At 36.7% G+C, this 18,237-nt stretch overlaps 2 protein-coding genes across 2 annotated transcripts; one reads left to right on the top strand and one right to left on the bottom strand.

The window, feature by feature from the left end:
- Positions 1 to 2,841: 2,841 nt before the first annotated feature.
- On the top strand, positions 2,842 to 6,615 carry LOC106295855 (protein SIEL). The gene is made up of 8 exons (XM_013731848.1): positions 2,842 to 3,499; positions 3,570 to 3,650; positions 3,841 to 4,068; positions 4,169 to 4,360; positions 4,615 to 4,755; positions 4,855 to 4,944; positions 5,034 to 5,509; positions 5,600 to 6,615. The coding sequence occupies exons 1-8, from the start codon at positions 2,858 to 2,860 to the stop codon at positions 6,531 to 6,533; spliced, it is 2,784 nt and encodes a 927-aa protein (XP_013587302.1). The 5' UTR covers positions 2,842 to 2,857; the 3' UTR covers positions 6,534 to 6,615.
- On the bottom strand, positions 6,536 to 8,687 carry LOC106295857 (putative pentatricopeptide repeat-containing protein At3g08820). Its single transcript, XM_013731850.1, has one exon. It carries the CDS (start codon positions 8,674 to 8,676, stop codon positions 6,622 to 6,624), a length of 2,055 nt encoding a protein of 684 aa, XP_013587304.1. The 5' UTR covers positions 8,677 to 8,687; the 3' UTR covers positions 6,536 to 6,621.
- Between the last annotated feature and the right edge of the window lie 9,550 nt (positions 8,688 to 18,237).

The raw sequence follows: 18,237 nt of genomic DNA, 5'->3' as shown, positions 1-18,237 counted from the left end.
GTCTACAGCCAGACGACTTCCCAAGTAAGTCGTCTGACGAACAGATCTGGAAAAAAACTCGATGTCATACCTTAAATTGGTGAGATAAGTTCCTTAGCATACATAAGGCTTCTCCAAGCACACAGAATCACAAACGAAAGTCACCCACCCAGAATCGTTAGCTTCTATGACTCTATGAACCATAAAAAATTTAGAATCAAAATCTTGGGTTTTTTTAGCTCATTGTGGAGAGAAAGTGAGAGATATGTTGTGTTTAGTTCACAAGAATGGAAAAAGAAGAAGGGTAAATCGATTTTGGGAGCATTAAGAGCTTCAAATTAGTTGTTCATGGTAGTTGTGGTATTGATGACAATGACAATCTTGTAATTACTTGAAGATGATGAGGGTGAGAGAGTAAAGATGTTATTTTCGAAAAAAAAAAAATTGATGGCATTTTCGTAAATTATATGAACTTGTGGGGTGAATAGGGCAAAACCAATTTTCAAAAAAAAAAAAGAGGTTAGTTTTGTGTTTGACTTTAAGTTGTAGGTCAATTTTGCAAAAATCCCTTAAATTAATCACTAAAATTTCATAATTTTCTAATAACATATTTTTAAAATAGTATATGAACTAAAGGTTCTTATATACTATTATATTTTTGTATATAAACATTTTAAACAATATATTTTTGAGAGTTTCATAATAAATAAAAAGATAATATATAGTTGTAGATATAAAAGTTTAACCTATGTTAATAAATTTATTTTTGTATAAAAATATTATATATTTTACGAATTTTAACTATTTTAATGATGAGTGATAATTTATTTAATTAAATTTTTTTTAAAAATAAAATTTGTTGATATACCTATTTAATGTAATTTTGTCATATTTAATTCATATAGCACTTCTATTTTTATATAATACAGAATATAATTATAGAATTAATAAAATAGTATGTAATATTTATTTTCTTGTTTTATAATAAAAATTTAGTTAACATTGATTTATAATAATTTTATATTACTTACTACGAAATTAATTAATATGTTATTTTATAAAATTATTTAAAATTTTAAGTAAGATTTTGTTAGATTATTTCTCAACAGATTTTGTTATAATAAAAAACATAAAATTTAAATTTATAGTTGGTTTATTATTAATGTAAATAATCAAATATGTCATATTAAGTAATTCTCTAAGTGAATCTACTATGACTTGTTAATGGTAGATAAAAATATGACTCTAAATTAATAGATTAGATTAAATTAATAGATTAGATATGAAGGTCAATTAGTACTTTAATCTTCTACTTTGATGTAGCAACGGTGTTTACAAGTGTTCCCATTTATTTTGTTTGCAAAATAAAATGGTTTACAACTCTTTGAAAACCCAAAAAAAACAAAGAAAACTCTTACTCAGTGAGTTTTGAAAGAGAGGAAAGAGCCAAAGGATTGGTGTTTGGTTTATTGGTGGCATTTGGATACGGATATTTTAGATTTCCGGATCGTTCTGATATTTTTATATTTCGGACCGGGTTTGGTATTTATAGTTAGAATTTGGGTAATTCAGGTCGGAGATTCAGTTATTTAAAGTTCAAGTACGGAAACCAGTCTCTTTTCAAGTATGGTACTCAGCTATTACTCTGCTTAGTATCTTGGGCTAAAACTCATTACTAATGTTAACCGGTTTTGTTGTCTTATTGCTTATAAAAGGTCGACAAAACAACAATGTTTTAGCACTACCCCCACCACCATGGGAAGCTCAGTCTCCAAATCTCTAGCCCTCGATACTTTCTTACTCATCAGACGCAGGGGACTCAAGTGGTCATCACTACTCATCAACTGCTCGGTTGGCTCTCCTCATGCTACCAACAACAACAACAACATTTTCGATATGTTCCTCCCTACTATAACATGATGCCACATCCCACCCTTCGGCCACAACCCAGACCATCATAATCCTACTACCATGTACGGAGGACAACCTCAACAACAGTACCTTGTAGAACAACAAATGTACGGAATGGAACCAACTGTAGGAATCTCTACCATGTTTATTCTCATCCTTCGGTAGTTCGGCTCATACTTATCATCAACTAATGAGCAAAAAACCAGAGGACAAATTGTTTGGAGATCTTGTTGAACTCTCCAAGTACAAAGCAAGTGCGTTGCAGGAACATGATCTGGGGCTGTCTCCTGTCCACTATTGCTATGGTATGGTGGTGCTTGCTTTCTCTGCCTGCTTGGTGTAGGGCCATGGCGTGTGGCGATCTTGGGAGTTCTCTTTTCTTTCCGAATAAATGCTCTTCCGTGTCGAGTGGGTGCGCTTGGCCTTGTGTGTTGCTGTCTGGCCGTGTTGGCTTCTGCTCTAGAGGTCTGCTGTGAGCTGTTCTCGGCTAAACCAATTCTTAAAGAGCGGTTCATCGGGTACGCCAATTTTACCGGGCTCCGTCTCTCGCAATCACCGTAGTTTTTCTTTTTGCAGCAAGCTGTTAGTGCTGATGGAGTAGTGTCCTCTGGTATGCGGTTTATGATGTTGTGCCAGCCAGCTTTAGACTAGGAAGTGTCTTTGTTTAGTTGATTTTCTTCAATTCTTCTGCTTCTATTCATCTATGTATTCTGTCAAAATTTTAAAAAACTTGGTAATAATATCTTTACATTTGTACCAAAAAAAAGTTATAGAAAAGAGCCGCTGGTATGTAAAACCCCACATTTTTTACCTATTTACTTTTTTACTTTAGAGATTCCAAATTTTTACTGTTGAACTCATACAGGATAAATTTTTTAAATTAAATATTTGTCGCAAGTGAATATTCTTATTTATATAAAACCTCCGTCGAGGTTTACGATTTCGTCTTCTTCGTCGTTCTTCATCAATGGAAGAAGACGACTCAGTTTCACTCACTCTCCACACTCTAGCTTCCATTAGATCACTCATCATCAACGCCGACACTCCCTTCTCCGCAATCTCCTCGGTCCTCGACTTCCTCACTGGTCTTCTCCCCCGAGACGACTCGCCGATTCTCCACCACGTCCTCAAGCTCCTCTCCGATCTCTCCCTCTCGAGAAACCAATTAACACCACAGATCTTCGAATCAATCCTCTCCAACTTGCTCCGCCTCCAAACCTCCACCGATAGCCGCGGACGCGTCGCCGCGGAATCGCTCGCCGTGCTCGCGTCCTTATCCGAGCGAAACCCTACCGCCGCCGCCGCGTTTTCCAGAATCGACGGAGAGGTGTTCGCGTCGATTTGCATCGGAGCAGATGTGTCTTCTCGGATGTGGATGCTTAGGAACGCGGAGAGGTTCGATCTCCCGTCGTCGGTGCTCTTCACGTTGTTCTTCGGGTTCACGAAGGATCCTTATCCGTGTATCAGAAGAGTAGCTCTCGATGGATTGGTTTGTGTATGTGAGGCTGGTGGTTTCGATCACGCACGTGCCGTGCAAGGTTGCTATGCACGTGCTGTTGAGCTTCTGGACGATGATGAAGATAGCGTCAGATCTTCTGCAGTTCGTGCCGTAAGTTTTTTTATTTTATGAAATAATATTTGAAAGAATTGTTGTGAGCTGAAACTATCTGAATGTTCAGGTTAGTGTGTGGGGCAAAGTGTTGATAGCATCCAAGGAAGAGGCGAGTAGAAGAGAGTGTTCTGATGCTGTGTTTCTCCAGGTAACTAGCTCCTCTCTGGATTTAGCATAAAGTCTGAATTTTTGTATTGTATTTGCAATTTGGGATACTGAGTAGCCAGCCACCTAACAATTTATGTGGTGAAGTGTTTATCAGATTTGTTTTCTCAGTGATCTTGAGGAACTACAATATAACCAAATGGCTGATGTTTTCTTTATAAACGTGCTTTCAGCTTTGTTCTGTTGTGAGAGATATGAGTGTAGACGTGAGGGTTGAGGTGTTCAAGGCGTTTGGGGTGATAGGAACTGCATCAGAAAGCATTATACTGCAAACACTTTCTAAAAAAGTATTGAAAGCCGGGAAAGGGAAGAAACCGCAGAATCGTTTTTCGAATGAGTCTGCTGATGCCGCTGCTGCAGCTGGAGTTTTCATCCATGGTTTTGAAGATGAATTCTACGAGGTACACTTATGATAAATATGTTAAATCTGAAAAAGTTTCAGTTGAGTTTTTGTTGTTTCTTGGACTTATATATACGATGTTTGCATGTGTCATTCTGAAGGTACGGGAAGCTGCGGTTGACTCTTTCCACTCCCTCTCAGTAAATTCTATCGAATTCCCAGATGAAGCTGTTTGCCTATTGATGGATATGCTATACGATGATTATATGGTTGTCAGGTTGAAAGCTTTAGAGGCATTGCGTCATATAGCAGACATGGGGAACTTGAAGATACAAGAAACTTATATGCCCGCGGTAAGTCATCGTATCCTTTTGCATCTTTTGTCCTATAAAGCTGGTGGTAAAAGCTAATGAGAATGCACTCTTATAGGCCCGCTGAATAGCTTTAGTAAGTTGTTTGCACTCTAGGGCCTAATGCTGAATGAGATTTGAAGTGATTTGCTACTAAGCTAACATGGCTGCCGCTGCCTCCAAGCATTGCCACTTGCTTCTGTTTGTCTATTTATTTACTCTGAATTGTGATGAAGAGCTGCTACTTGGTTATGCAGTTTTTGGATGCTATTATTGATACCTCTGAGAACATAAGACTTACGGCTAGAAACATTCTCAAATTGGCAAAGCTGCCCGATATGAAGCTGGTCAACAAAGGTGTTGATGGTGTTCTAAAAAGTTTAGAGATGTATCCACAGGTTGGCATACTTACCTACAAAAACCAGTTAGCTTCTGATTCCATCGATCGATTCCCTTCATCTTATTTTGAATCTCATTTTCTTGCTGTCTCATTGTAGGACGAACCTGATATCTTGTCTACTCTGTTCCTTTTCGGACAAAATCATTCAAATTTCGTAGTCAATATAATCAAGAGATTTCGTGCAAAGGTAAGCAAAGCTAATTCTTCACTCTTCTCAGGACTTGTTAATTATAGGCGTACTAATAATCTCTTTGCTTACTCTTCCATGCTATTCAGTTGGAGACAGACTCCGGAAATAAAAGTGAATTCAACAGCCGACAGGTGTCTGCGTTTCTGATGTTCATAATCTCAGCTCCTCTCTCAAACAAACAAAGCATCACTTCCATACCGCCTTTGGCTTTTTCATATTCGCTTGCAATGCTGGGAAAATTCTCTTGTGGACTTCATGATATGATGGACCAGGATACTCTTTTGGGTTACTTGGCTCATTGCACTACTCTTTCTGCTGCATCGGGTACAGAATTCAATAAAGCAGATACGTTTTTAAATGCATATAGGCGCAGTACTGCATATCATAGCGGAAACCCTGTCCTACCACCAAGCAAAGATATACCTGCTGAGAGCATATCCATGGCTTCCAAAGAAGAATTGGATCCAGCACTGAAGCCTGTGAGCCATATACAGTTGAAAGTGAAGGCTGCCTGGTTATTATTACAATCAGCATTCTCTAAAGAAGCAATCCGAGCCTTAAGGTTTTACAGCTTGCAGTCCATCGGTTTCCAGCGTCTATGTTACTGTTTCATGTATATTCTAACTAACGTGTTTCTTGACTTCTTGTCCAGGGCTTGCAAACAGGAGTTATCAACTTTGACAGCCAACTCCTCAATCTCCAATGGCGCAATAAAATTTATGTGTCAGTACGTTCACCTAATCGAACTTCTCGCTCAGGTATGGCCTCATTTCGAAAACTCAAGACACACCAGTTCATGTAGATCTGTAGAACTGGAAATGCTGATGGAAGAGTTAGAGATAAAACTGATGGAGATAAGGTGTAGATTCACAGGCCTGTATACGGAAGTGTCACTAGTACTGGAGCTAGTCATTTTAAGTTGCATGTTAAGGCTATATAAATTTGAGATCTGCTGCGGACTTAGCTGCAAGAAGAAGCTATCTTCAACAGTATCTAAATTAGAGCTCCACCATGAACAACAATGTACCAAACCATCAGACTTTCTAACCGAAACTAAGAAGTCATTGCAAGAGATTGGGAGCTCTGCTGATAAAAGTTGCTCTAGACTACTTGATCTCATCAAGAAATTCAATTGCTTCTCCCCGGAACAGTTTACCCTCTCTGGTAATCTGCAGTGTGTCAGTGCAGAGCTCGAGGTTCCTGGTAATGGTCCTTACAATCCAGTTTCCTTTGTGGCTGGACTACCAGTGGCTATACCGTGCGAGATCAAGCTGCTCAATGTGCCAAGGGATGCCCGTTTGTGGCTGAGAATATCCAGAAGCGATGACACTTGCCAGTTTGTGTACTTGGACCCAAACCTTTACAATGGAGGCGAGACAGAGAAGAGGTTTATGTTTACTGCAGTAGCTTGCATGACCCCGAGAGCTGTTGTGTTCACACTGCAGGTCTCAATAGGCATAGAGTGTTTATTCGAAGATGTTTGTTGCAGAAAACATCGTTATGGTCCGAAGCATCCAGTGACTTATCTATGTAAGGAAAGAGAAGTTCACTTCTCCCTTGTTTCAAGAACAGAAGCTGTATTGTAATCTTCTCTATTTTTCAAAAAATGTTAACTTACACAAAACATACCAAACGAGAAATGCAATAATAATCCCGTGTTTAACATAAGTGAGCTCACCAGTAGTCATTGCAAGAACAAGTGCCGTTTGTAAAACAATGAAACCTATTATTATCTCTAACAACAATCTCTCTTCTTGTGATCTTCGATATCAACTTCATCGCTTCATGACAATCTCCGCATACTCTTAGATTCTTCACCACTCGAATCACTTCGCCATGACCCGTACTGATCAACCCCAACGCGACCGCAAGCTTCTCGCTGTGATACCCCAACACCGTCTCCTTTTCTTCTTCTTCAACGTCGAACATAACACATTCTGTCGTTGGCACAAAACCCATAAGCCTCATTTCATTACCCAAATCTTCTAGCTTCGCATATATCTTGTCGCTCAGAGGATGAGACTTATCATCAGCCAGAAACTCGTGCACCGTCCCTTCCAATTCGATCCAACTCCATCCAGGAAGCTTCTTCATACCTTTCTTGTTCATTTCCTCTCTCACTTCAGCCGCTTCGTCCCATCTGCCATTAACCGAGTATATGTTGGATAATTGAACGTAGTTTCCTGCATTCCACGGCTCAAGAGCGATGAGTTCTTTCAGAACACGTTCAGCTAACCGAGTTTCTTTGACCAGTCTGCATCCGGTTAGCAACGCTCCCCATATTATCGCGTTTGGCTTCATTGGCATATCGCAGATCAACCGGTAGGCTTCACTTAACTGTCCTGCTCTGCCCCAAAGATCAACCATGCAACCATAGTGCTCAACCGTGCGTTTCAACGAGTAAACAGAGCTTATGGAGTTGAAAAACCGAAGCCCGTCTTGGATTAGCCCTGCGTGAACACACCCACATAGCAATCCAAGGAATGTGTACCCATCAGGTGAGATACCTAGCTTCTCTGTTTGTCCGAAAACAGCAAAAGACAGCTTGACATGGCCGTTCTTGGCCAGACCAGTAATCGCAGTGTTCATGATGACTCTATCCTTCTCCTTCATCTCTTTAAACACTTGAAATCCCCTAGTCATATCCCCACATTTTGCATACATGTCGATCAACGCATTCCCCATAACAAGATTAGTCAAGAACTCATCCCTATCTATCAAACCACTTCCCCATTCGCCTAGATCAAGGGCTCCTAAGCTTGCACAAGAAGAAAGAAACCCGACAATCGAATACTGATCCGGTTTCAGATCTTCCCGCAGCATCTGGTGGAACAACTCTACACCTTCCTTCGGGAGGCTGTTCGACGCATACCCTTGTATCATAGTGCTCCAAGTAACTATATCTTTCTCAGCCATCGAGTCGAAAACAGAGCGAGCTTTCTCCATCTTCCCACCCTTCGCGTAGAGATTTACGAGCGTTGCATACACATATGAGTTCTTATGCATCTCAATCTCTTCAACTAGATTAGCAATCCACTCCGCGCTATCGAGATCGCCTACCTGAACACAAGCAGATAAAACCCGAACAACGGAGTAGCTATCCGGCCTCACACCACTCTCCACCATCTTGTTAAACAAACCAATCGCATCCCCATGCTTCCCTGAGGCAATACACCCACTAACAAAAGCCGTCCACGAAACAATCGTTCTCTCGGGCATTTCGTCGAACAACTTCCGTGCATCATCGACCCGCCCGAATCCAGAGTACAGAGAGAGCAGACTCGTCATAGCCCCGACGTCGCGATTAAACCCGCATTTCACAACAAGAGGATGGAGCTCAATCCCGAGGTTAAGATTCTGGGATCTAATGCACGCCTTGAGGACGAAAGGGAAAGTGAAACCGTAGAGAGAGAGGCCGTGTTCGCGGACGGAGAGGAAGAGGTCGAGCGTTTCGCGGAAGAGGTTGTCGTTGACGAAGCCGTTGATGAGAGTGTTATAGAGGAAGATGTTGGGGAACTGGGTGTGGGAGAAGAGGAGGAAGGAGTAGTGGTTTTCGCGGAAGAAGAGAGTTCGCTTGAGGAGGAGGTTAACGAGGTAAGTGTCATGGTGGTGATCGTGGTGGATGAGAGACGCGTGGATCTGTTTCAGGTGGTTGACGGTGGATGCGACGGAGATTAGGGTTTTGATTTGATGAAGTTTGGATGGTGATGAGACGGTGGCGATGCTCATGGCCGCTTTCAAACCCTTAATTTTTTGTTCTTGTCTCCCGCCAATTTATATCAGTCTTCAAACGGACAGTTTCTTCCGGAATTTTTTTTAACATTAATTAATAAAAATAATAATGGTTCCAACTATTTTCTAATTGTTTTGTATGTGCAACCCCATTAATTAATTGTATAATGAGAATATTTTTGATACTGAATTCTTATTTTATATTCCTCTTTTTTGTAATAGTTGGCATTTTATTATTGCACACATATAGATTAAGAAGTTTTTTAATTTCTTATATATTTTTTAAAAAATATCACTAATAGTTTATCTGACCACAATTCAACAAATGATAAAATAAACTACATAGTATAAAGAATTATATAACATAAAAATTAAATTAATTTTGCAGTAAAATTAAAAACATTATCTAATTTGGAAAAATGATTTTTTTGTAAAAGTTAGGTATTAAAAACAGATAGAGTAATACGCTACGAGAATTATTACAATAACTACAACCCATAAAACGAGAAAACTGCCAATAAAATTCCGAACTTTCAAATCAAAGCCAAAAAACCCTTCAACTTGTGTTTGAGCCAAAAAAAATTACCCCAATTTTAAATGTTGGCCATTTTAAATTTCATTTTTTGTTGACTGGACCATTTTAGAAACTTGAAAAGTCAACTATTAAACCGTAAAACTCTGTTAACTTGCTAAACGGCGTCATTTTAAATACCGCTTAAAAGATCTTTTTATACACAATTGCCATTATTCTCAGCCTCATTATCATTCTCATTAGTCTCACTATCATTTTCATTATCACCTTCTTCACTAACTTGATTTTGTTGTTCAATCATAGATTTCCTAACACTTTCCACTTAAGATCTCTCACTACGATGAACCCAAAGTAATCACATAGCCCTCATCCTTTGCATTATCAATGACTCTGGGTTTTGGAGATTGGAAGATTGAAAGATTAGAGAATTAGAAAATTTAGGTTCGCGAAAGAGAAGATGATCTAAATGCTTACAGATCTAAAACGACACTATTTCATTAATGTTTAATCAGTTTTTAAAACGACGTTGTTTAGTGAGTTAACAAATGTTTACGAGTTTAACAATTGACTTTCTAGGTTTTTAAAATGTCATAGTCAACAAAAAAAATAAAAGTTAAACTGACCAATATTTGAAAGTTGGAGTATTTTTTTGGTTTAAACATGAGTTCAAAGTTTTTATGGTTGTTTTCTCCTTAATATAATAAAACTTTGAAGGTCTAAGTAAAAATATTAACCGACTACAAACAAACATATGCCTAAGTAAAAATATTAACCGACTTCAAACAAACATAGGTCTGAAGAAAACGATTATGGTATTAAAATATGCAAAAGTAAGAAGGTATGATCCTCAGACGATGCGAAACATAGTCAGAGCAGTAATGTGTCGATATCATCGGCCGAGATGTGGAATTCAGCTACGCCTCCAACCGGAACCATAACTTCACAACCTTCTGGGGCAGACATAGGAGAATGGTTTTGAAGAAAAATAGAACCACCACTCGACACAATAATCCGACCGCCTGAAGGGAAACTGATAACCTGGGGATCTTCAATGAAGATAACATCACGAAGATCAGGATAAGGATCCCACGACCACATTGACAACCAATGAATGTTCAAATGAAATAAGCTTACTAACACTCGTTAATAGTATATAATAAGCTTACATGTTCTTCAAGATCAACTATAACAGCATAGGATCTATTAAACACAAAGGATTTGGTATTTTTGTGAATAATCTAAATTTTTGGGTTGAATAGAACAAATGAAAGTTCCAAAAAATCATATATTAGTTTTGTAATTGATTTTGAGTTTTGAATCAATTTTGCAGATAACCCTTGTTTTATATGTGCAATCCCATTAGTTATATGATCTTTCGTCCATATTTATTAATGAGAATATTTTTGATACTGAATTCTTATTTTATATCGCTCTTTTATAATAGTTGGCGGTTTATTATTGCACATATACAGATTAAGAAGTATTTTTAATTTCTTATATATTTTTGTAAAAAATATCACTAATAGTTTATCTAACCACAATCCAACAAATGATAAAATAAATTACATAGAATAAACAATTATATAACATAAAAAAATAAATTAATTTTACATTGAAACTTAAAAACATTATCTAATTTGGAACAATTAATTTTTTGTAAAAGTCAAGCATTAAAAACAGATGGAGTAATACACTATGAGAATTATTACAAAAATTTATATATGTGCTAGTTATTTACAAAAATTTTGTGAATTTAAATTAGTTATGACAAATATAAGGACCATATTATAAAATACAAATAGTTTTGAAGTTGAGTTTGAAGTTTTGCTTTTGGAGAAGAACACCTTTAAACTTCAAATATAGAGTTTTAGAAACTTCAAAATAGAGTTCCTTTTTGGAGATGCTCTTAGCCCTTGGTATATCCAAATGAACACACAATTATAATATATATTACTAAATGTAATCTAAAATAATTTAAATTAACTAAAATAAGATGCTAATAACTATTAAAATCTTAAGATATAAAATCAATCGAATGCAATGTCTAAAATAATCTAAATTGACTAAAACAGGATAATCATAACCATTCAAATCATTTATCATTATTTTTGTAATGTATAATCTGGTGTACATGTGACGTTTTAAAAATATGTGTACACTATGACGATTTTTACCGTGCAAATACTGCAATTTGCAAATGTATCCAACATATAAGGTGTACATGTGAATCCTTGCAAATAAATCTAAAATATTATATGGTGGTCATATATTATTTTACAAGTTAATTGATGTATATGTGAATAATTGCACATGTGGATAATAAAAAATTGGTGTACATGAAAAACAAAAATCCGTGTACATGGTATAATGTACACACCCAATGGCTTTTAAATTTACAGTTTCATCTTAAGATATAAAATCAATTGAATGCAGTGTCTAAAATAATCTAAATTGGCTAAAACAGGATAATCATAACCATTCAAATCATTTATCATTATTTGTGTAACGTATAATCCGGTGTACATGTGACGTTTTCAAAATATGTGTACACCATGAGAATTTTTACCGTGCAAATACTGCAATTTGCAAATGTATCCAACATATAAGGTGTACATTTGAATCCTTGCAAATAAATCTAAAAGATTATATGGTGGCCATGTATTATTTTACAAGTTAATTGATGTACATGTGAATAATTGTACACGTGGATAATAAAAAATTTGTGTACATTAAAAAAAAATTTGTGTACATGGTACAATGTACACACCCAATGGCTTTTAAATTTACAGTTTCATCTTTTTATGCATTTTGTATAAATTAAAGAATAGAAAACACGATCTTTGATGAACAAAATTATGTACACAACAATGATTGTACACATATAACAAATACAATGCAAGAAAAAAAAGTATCAACCCCTTTCATTCATGTAAACCACGCATCCCCGTCTTTACCTACAAAGATAATTTTTACAGTATGTACATGTGAATTATTGTTCAAATTGACTGGCATACTTGTGAATAGTTGTACATGTGGATAATGATATTTTGTCTACATAATGTCATGTACATGTTACTTAATACATATATCATTACAACAACATACACAAGAAATGATTCATACCTCATTAATATATCATAGATTTTAATTGGTATTTAGCATTTCATTATATATATATCTTGCATTTGTATGTTTATTTGCAAATAATAGAGGCTAAAGTGCAGATTTAGAATTTTGAGACCAAATCAAAATGGTTTATTTGTAAATTAAAAACATCAGGGGTAGAAACGAAATAAAACAAAACATCAAAGACCAATGTTGCAAAAGCAGAATATTCGCTGGTGTAGATTGCACAACTGAAAGTCTTGGGGAAAATTTGTGAAGAAACTTGAATATATAGGAAGTTTGAAACAAATTGGAGAACACACAAGAGTTTGAGGACCAAATGTGCAAATAGTCAAAAATTGACGATTGTTGCTCTTATCTAGCTTTCTCTACGAATTGCGACTGAAGCAACGACGATTCCGGCCCCGAGCATGACGACCACAACGAGAAGGAGACGACCTGACCTTGAGACGAATTGCGGCAACGCCTTGTCGGAATGGACCTCGCGGTTTGCATCAGCTTGATGTGGAGGATACGACAGACGAGACAGCTTTCGGAGTTTAGTTGTCATCAACATCCAATTTCTTCATCACAGTAGAAAATAAAATCAAATTTTTAATAATTTTTTTGTAGGAATTGATTTTACTTTATCGTGCACAGCTTAGATAAAGCAGAAGACACGAAACAAAATAAAAAAGGTTGACTGCTTTTGATGGTTTCCCGTGTCTCCTAATTTTTTGAATTGTAAAATAAAAAAAATACAGGATAACTAAACACTTTATTAGTTAGGACTAGTTGAGGGGAAGAAAGTAAATACTTAAGAAAACTACCTTGGTAACAACAACTGTCTTAATGTGTAATAAAAAGTCAAAAATAGTCTCCGTGTGTAAATCAGTCCCATTGACTTGTAGAAAATGTGGAATTGACCATAGACTTGTAAAAAATGCGGAATTGACTATTGACTTTTAGAAAATGCGGAATTGACCATTGACTTCCTTTTCATATTATATGGTAGGTATATTTACTCGTTTTAAGAAGATGCAAAAAGGGAGCAAAACTGAATGCATGAACGTTATTTAATGAAACACTTTTGAAAAGTCGATACTTTATATCTACCACCCTAAAAATATAGAACAAATTAATAATCAAAACAATGAATCGCCTCTCTTGCTTTTTGATTGTCATTGCATTGTGTGCTGAGTTGAGTAACGGAGCGTTGTTTCCGAAGGACTCTGTACATTTTAACAACTCTCTTCAACCAAACAACATTCTCAAGGTCCATTGTATCACGGACGAAGATGATCTAGGCGATCATTTGTTGAATCCTGGACAAACCTATGATTTCAGTTTTCATGAAAGTGTTTTCAGGACTGAAGTCAATTGTGGCTTATGGCAGGGACCTGGTTTCAAGTACTATGCATTGTTTAGGGCATATGATGGTGGTGTCATTCTCCATTTTGGTAAGAACAACTTTTGGGATGCAAGAGAAGATGGTATATATTTCACACATGATTCAACTCCTCCCACATTAAAGTACAGGTGGGCAGCCCATGTCCTCACACCAACTCATTAAAATTGGAAATAAATATATGTAATCCAACTAAATAAAGTGGACTTTCGATCTCCCTTTTCTTATACAAATTAATAAACATTTTTATAAATTTTAATAAGAAGAATTTAATATCCCTTATGTATTATTTTGAGAAACATTGTAGCAGTTATGTTACGTAGGTATGAGCACTTTATCCTAAACCCATACCTGAACTTGATATCAAAAACCCGAACCGAAATCCAAACCACAGTAGTAAAATTAAGTTAGGAGAGATTGGGTATCGGAATTTGAACGGGTATTATCCAAACCCGAATGAATATCCGAAGATAATCGTACTTATGTATAATTTAATTACTCTATATTCCTAGTTTACTTCTCTCTTTTTATTCAAAATATTTATATTGATGCTATACATAGCTCAAAATCATATAATATACATGTAATCGCTGACAAAATAATTTGATTCTCACTAAAATGCATGTAAAGACTAAGTATGATTAGTTGTAAGATGTAAGCAAGAATGAATGAAAAAGTTGTTTGTTAAAGAAATCTCTTTACCCAAATAAAAACAGAAGGAAAAAAAAAACATATCAAAAGAATGTGTGAGTTCACAATACTTCACAAGAGTTCAAGAAGCTCAAAACAAAGAGCAAAAGTTCGACATGGTATCAGAGCATACCTGTTCAGGCAAAATATAAGAAGAAGAAGTGAAGGAATAATAGAAGTGAAAAATGTCGATAAACCTACAATCATCTCAACTGGTTGCTGACAGAACTATGAGTTCTGGGCAGCTCGAATGCAAAACACCTTGAAGAACAGAGAACTGTGAGAAGTTGTAAAAGATGGAGTTCTAGATCCTCCATCAAAATCGACAGAGACACCAGGAGAAGACTATGCAAGGGGCGAGCTTAAAAGCACTCAAAGACAAAGATATATCAGCTCTACAAATTATTCAATATGCTCAGAAATGTTTCCTAGTCCCCAACATAGCCAAGAATATACTAAGCGTTTCTCAGATGTTTGAAAGCGACTATGGTGTTACCTTCAAGGACAAATCGAGAAGAAAGATAGCTGATATTGGAATGGTTAAGAAAAGCTTCTGTCTTCACTTGGAGATATGCAAGCGACCAATCACAACCACCACTGATCCAAAGGCAAGTGAGGAAGTATGTATCCAAGGAGCTGGTTATGTTGAAGTATCAAAACTGCAATCATGGAAGATTGAAGAAGCTGTCAATGGTGAGAGGCAGAGAAAAACAGATTCTAACAAAGACAAAACAGATATCAAGAAAATCAAAGAAGTGGTTCAAGGAACCAGAATGAAGAACTTGGTGATCAAAGAGGACACCAACCAAAGAAAAGAAAGTGTATTTGAGAAATAGAGAGAGCAAAGACTGATTAGCAAATCAGTTGATCAACACTCAAAAAAAAGAAAGATAAATAGTCACATGGAAAAGAAAACATGGACAAGGGCCAAAGCACAAAGGATTTAACTTTGGAAGTTTCAAGAAAGTGGACAAGTACAAGAGGAACTACCCATCAATGCATAAGATTCAACCACCAGGTGGGGAAGGAACAAGTGAGTTACGTGTGTGTGGCAAGTCAACCACCAATGAGAAAGAAGAGAACGTCACTGCGACGTCAACAAAGGTTCTTACATCAGAGGAAAAAGTTGCAGGAAGCCTTTTGATATCAATTCAAAGTTGGAGAAGAAACCAAACCTATATATGTGCTAGTTATTTACAAAAATTTTGTGAATTCAAATTAGTTATGACAAATGGGCTGTTCGGATGGATTTGGGTGTGTCCAGATGGACTTATTTTTTTTAGGCATTTTTGGCCGAAGCCCAAATAATACCATTTCCAAATAGGACCATAACCAAATAGGACCATGTCCAGTTGGACTGTCCATGAAGTCGAGTTGTCCACTTAATGTAAAAAATCTAATTTTCAATTTAAAAGATGTACAGATTCTAAATGTCATATATAACATCTTAAATTTACTTAAACTTCATGTTTTACAAAAGATACTTAGACTTAAAACTCCATGTTTTACAAAAGATACTTAAAGAAATTAAACTTAAACTTCATGTCTTACAAAAGCCAAAAGGTACTTAACAAAAAATACTTAAAGTCTTAAAATTAAACTCCATATCTTACAAAAGCCAAAAGATACTTAAAGTCTTAAACTTAAACTCCATGTCTTCACTTACTTCTCTTCTTTCTTCCACCTTCTTCTTCACCTTCCTTCTCTTCTTCTTCTTCTTCTTCTTCTTCTTCTTCTTCTTCTTCTTCTTCTTCTTCTTCTTCTTCTTCTTCTTCTTCTTCTTCTTCTTCTTCTTCTTCTTCTTCTTCTTCTTCTTCTTCTTCAGAATCACCTAACAAGTGAACAAGTCAATCCGCAAGTAAAAATGCAAGCAACAATCAAACAACAGCCAAGTAAAAGACATCTAGAGTCTTAAGCTGAATATCAAAAAGTATACAAGCTAAGTATAGAATCAGAAAACTTACTTGTCACTTCAAATCCACGCAGCCAATTTCTTCCACAAATAAGAGCGTGTACATTTGATGGAAGAAGTCGGCTCCTACACTTGCTAAGAACACGGCTTTCGGCACTGAATGGCGACTCAGAAGACACGGTTGTAATGGGAATTGAAAGAACATCACACGCCATGCGGGACAGCTCTTTAAACCGTGTTGCATTGTTTTTCCAATATCTCAAGACATCTAGAGTCTTAAAGGCAGCCATATCTAAAACCGGTTCAGCCAAGTACACATCTAAAGCTGATTTTCCTGTTCCCGCATTCTGAGAAAAGAATGCATAAAAGTCCTGCATTATGAACATAAAAACATTAAGAACACACCAACTCACCAAGTACAAAAACTCATATATTATAAAACTATCTTCTTACCCCATATCCAGCTGGTATACTGTTCACCAATGTGGCTTCTGAAGGGCTCGCAGTAGTGCTCTTAGGATCCTTCTTGTATACTCCATACAACTTTTTAATCTTCTTTCGGACATGATCTTGCTTGTTAATGGATCTAAGGTGACAATACTCCATGGCAGCAAACTTTAACCTTGGATCCAACACCGCAGCAATAGAAAGGATGTCACTGTATTCTTCCCAGTACTTGTCAAACTTCAGCTTCATTGTTTCCACCATTTGATAAATTGTCTCATCATCTGAAGTCTCATGCGTTCTCAGCCAACATTCTATTTTCCAGACTTGCATAAAATATAAGTTCGCAGTCGGATAAGATGAGCCAGATACCAGGTTTGTCATCTCAGCAAATGGAGCCAAAAACTTACAGATGAATGCTCCTCTAGACCACTCCAATTCTGATGGAAAGCACTTGTAACTCGGATCTACTTCAGAGAGATTACGCAATGATTCTCTCAGTGGAAGAGCTCTAGACAACATCTTAAAGGTTGAATTCCACCTCGTTGCCACATCCAAAACAAGACCAGCTTCTTTCTTGCTCCCAACAGTTTCAACACAGGTCTGAAACATTTGCTCTCTCGACTCTGAAGACTTTACAAACTTCACGCTTTCCCTGATTTTCTCTAAGGCATCACTAATCACCGCCAACCCATCTTGAACAATCAGGTTCAGAACGTGTGATGCGCATCTTACATGTAGAAACTCGCCATTACACACCAAAGCTCTGCAAAGTTGTGTCTTTAGAACCCCTTGCATATTGTCGTTTGAAGAAGCATTGTCGACAGTCACTGTAAACACTTTCTTCTCTAATCCCCATTCTTTCACTAACTCCATCACCTTCATAGCAATACTATAACCAGTATGAGGTGGGGGGAAAGCACAGAATGACAGTATCTTCGCCTTTAGCTTCCAATTATCACGTAATGAGCTGTCAGACATAAATACCCCTCCACAGTGATTGCCCTCCACAAATCAGTAGTAAAAGAGATCCTCCCAGGAAATTCACTCAAAACCTTCCTAAGACCAGCTTTCTCATTCTCATAAATTTTACGAACATCAGACACAACAGTGTTTCTACACCAAAACTCAATACTAGGATTTGCATACTCAAAAGCTTCTCTAATTCTTCTAAACTCAACAAATGAGTATGCAAGATCGTGCTCAACAATAGCACCAGCAATCATCTCACGGAAGACCATTATATCAAACTTCCTACTTCTAGGTGTGCTTCCAGGATTCTTTGAACAAACTCTACTATGACGCAGTAAAGTATTAGTCCCATTGCTTAGATCTATGAAATAGGAATACTCACAATGCTTGCAAATAACTTTAGTAGTCCCATCAGGCAATTTATCTCCTACAATTTCAAAATGCTTCCAACACTTTGAATGCCTCCGCTTGTTACGTCTCCGCCTTCCTCTATTC

This window comes from Brassica oleracea, chromosome C5 (genome assembly GCF_000695525.1).
Source record: "Brassica oleracea var. oleracea cultivar TO1000 chromosome C5, BOL, whole genome shotgun sequence".
Taxonomy (NCBI): Eukaryota; Viridiplantae; Streptophyta; class Magnoliopsida; order Brassicales; family Brassicaceae; genus Brassica; species Brassica oleracea.
This window is presented reverse-complemented; position numbering and strand designations above follow the sequence as displayed.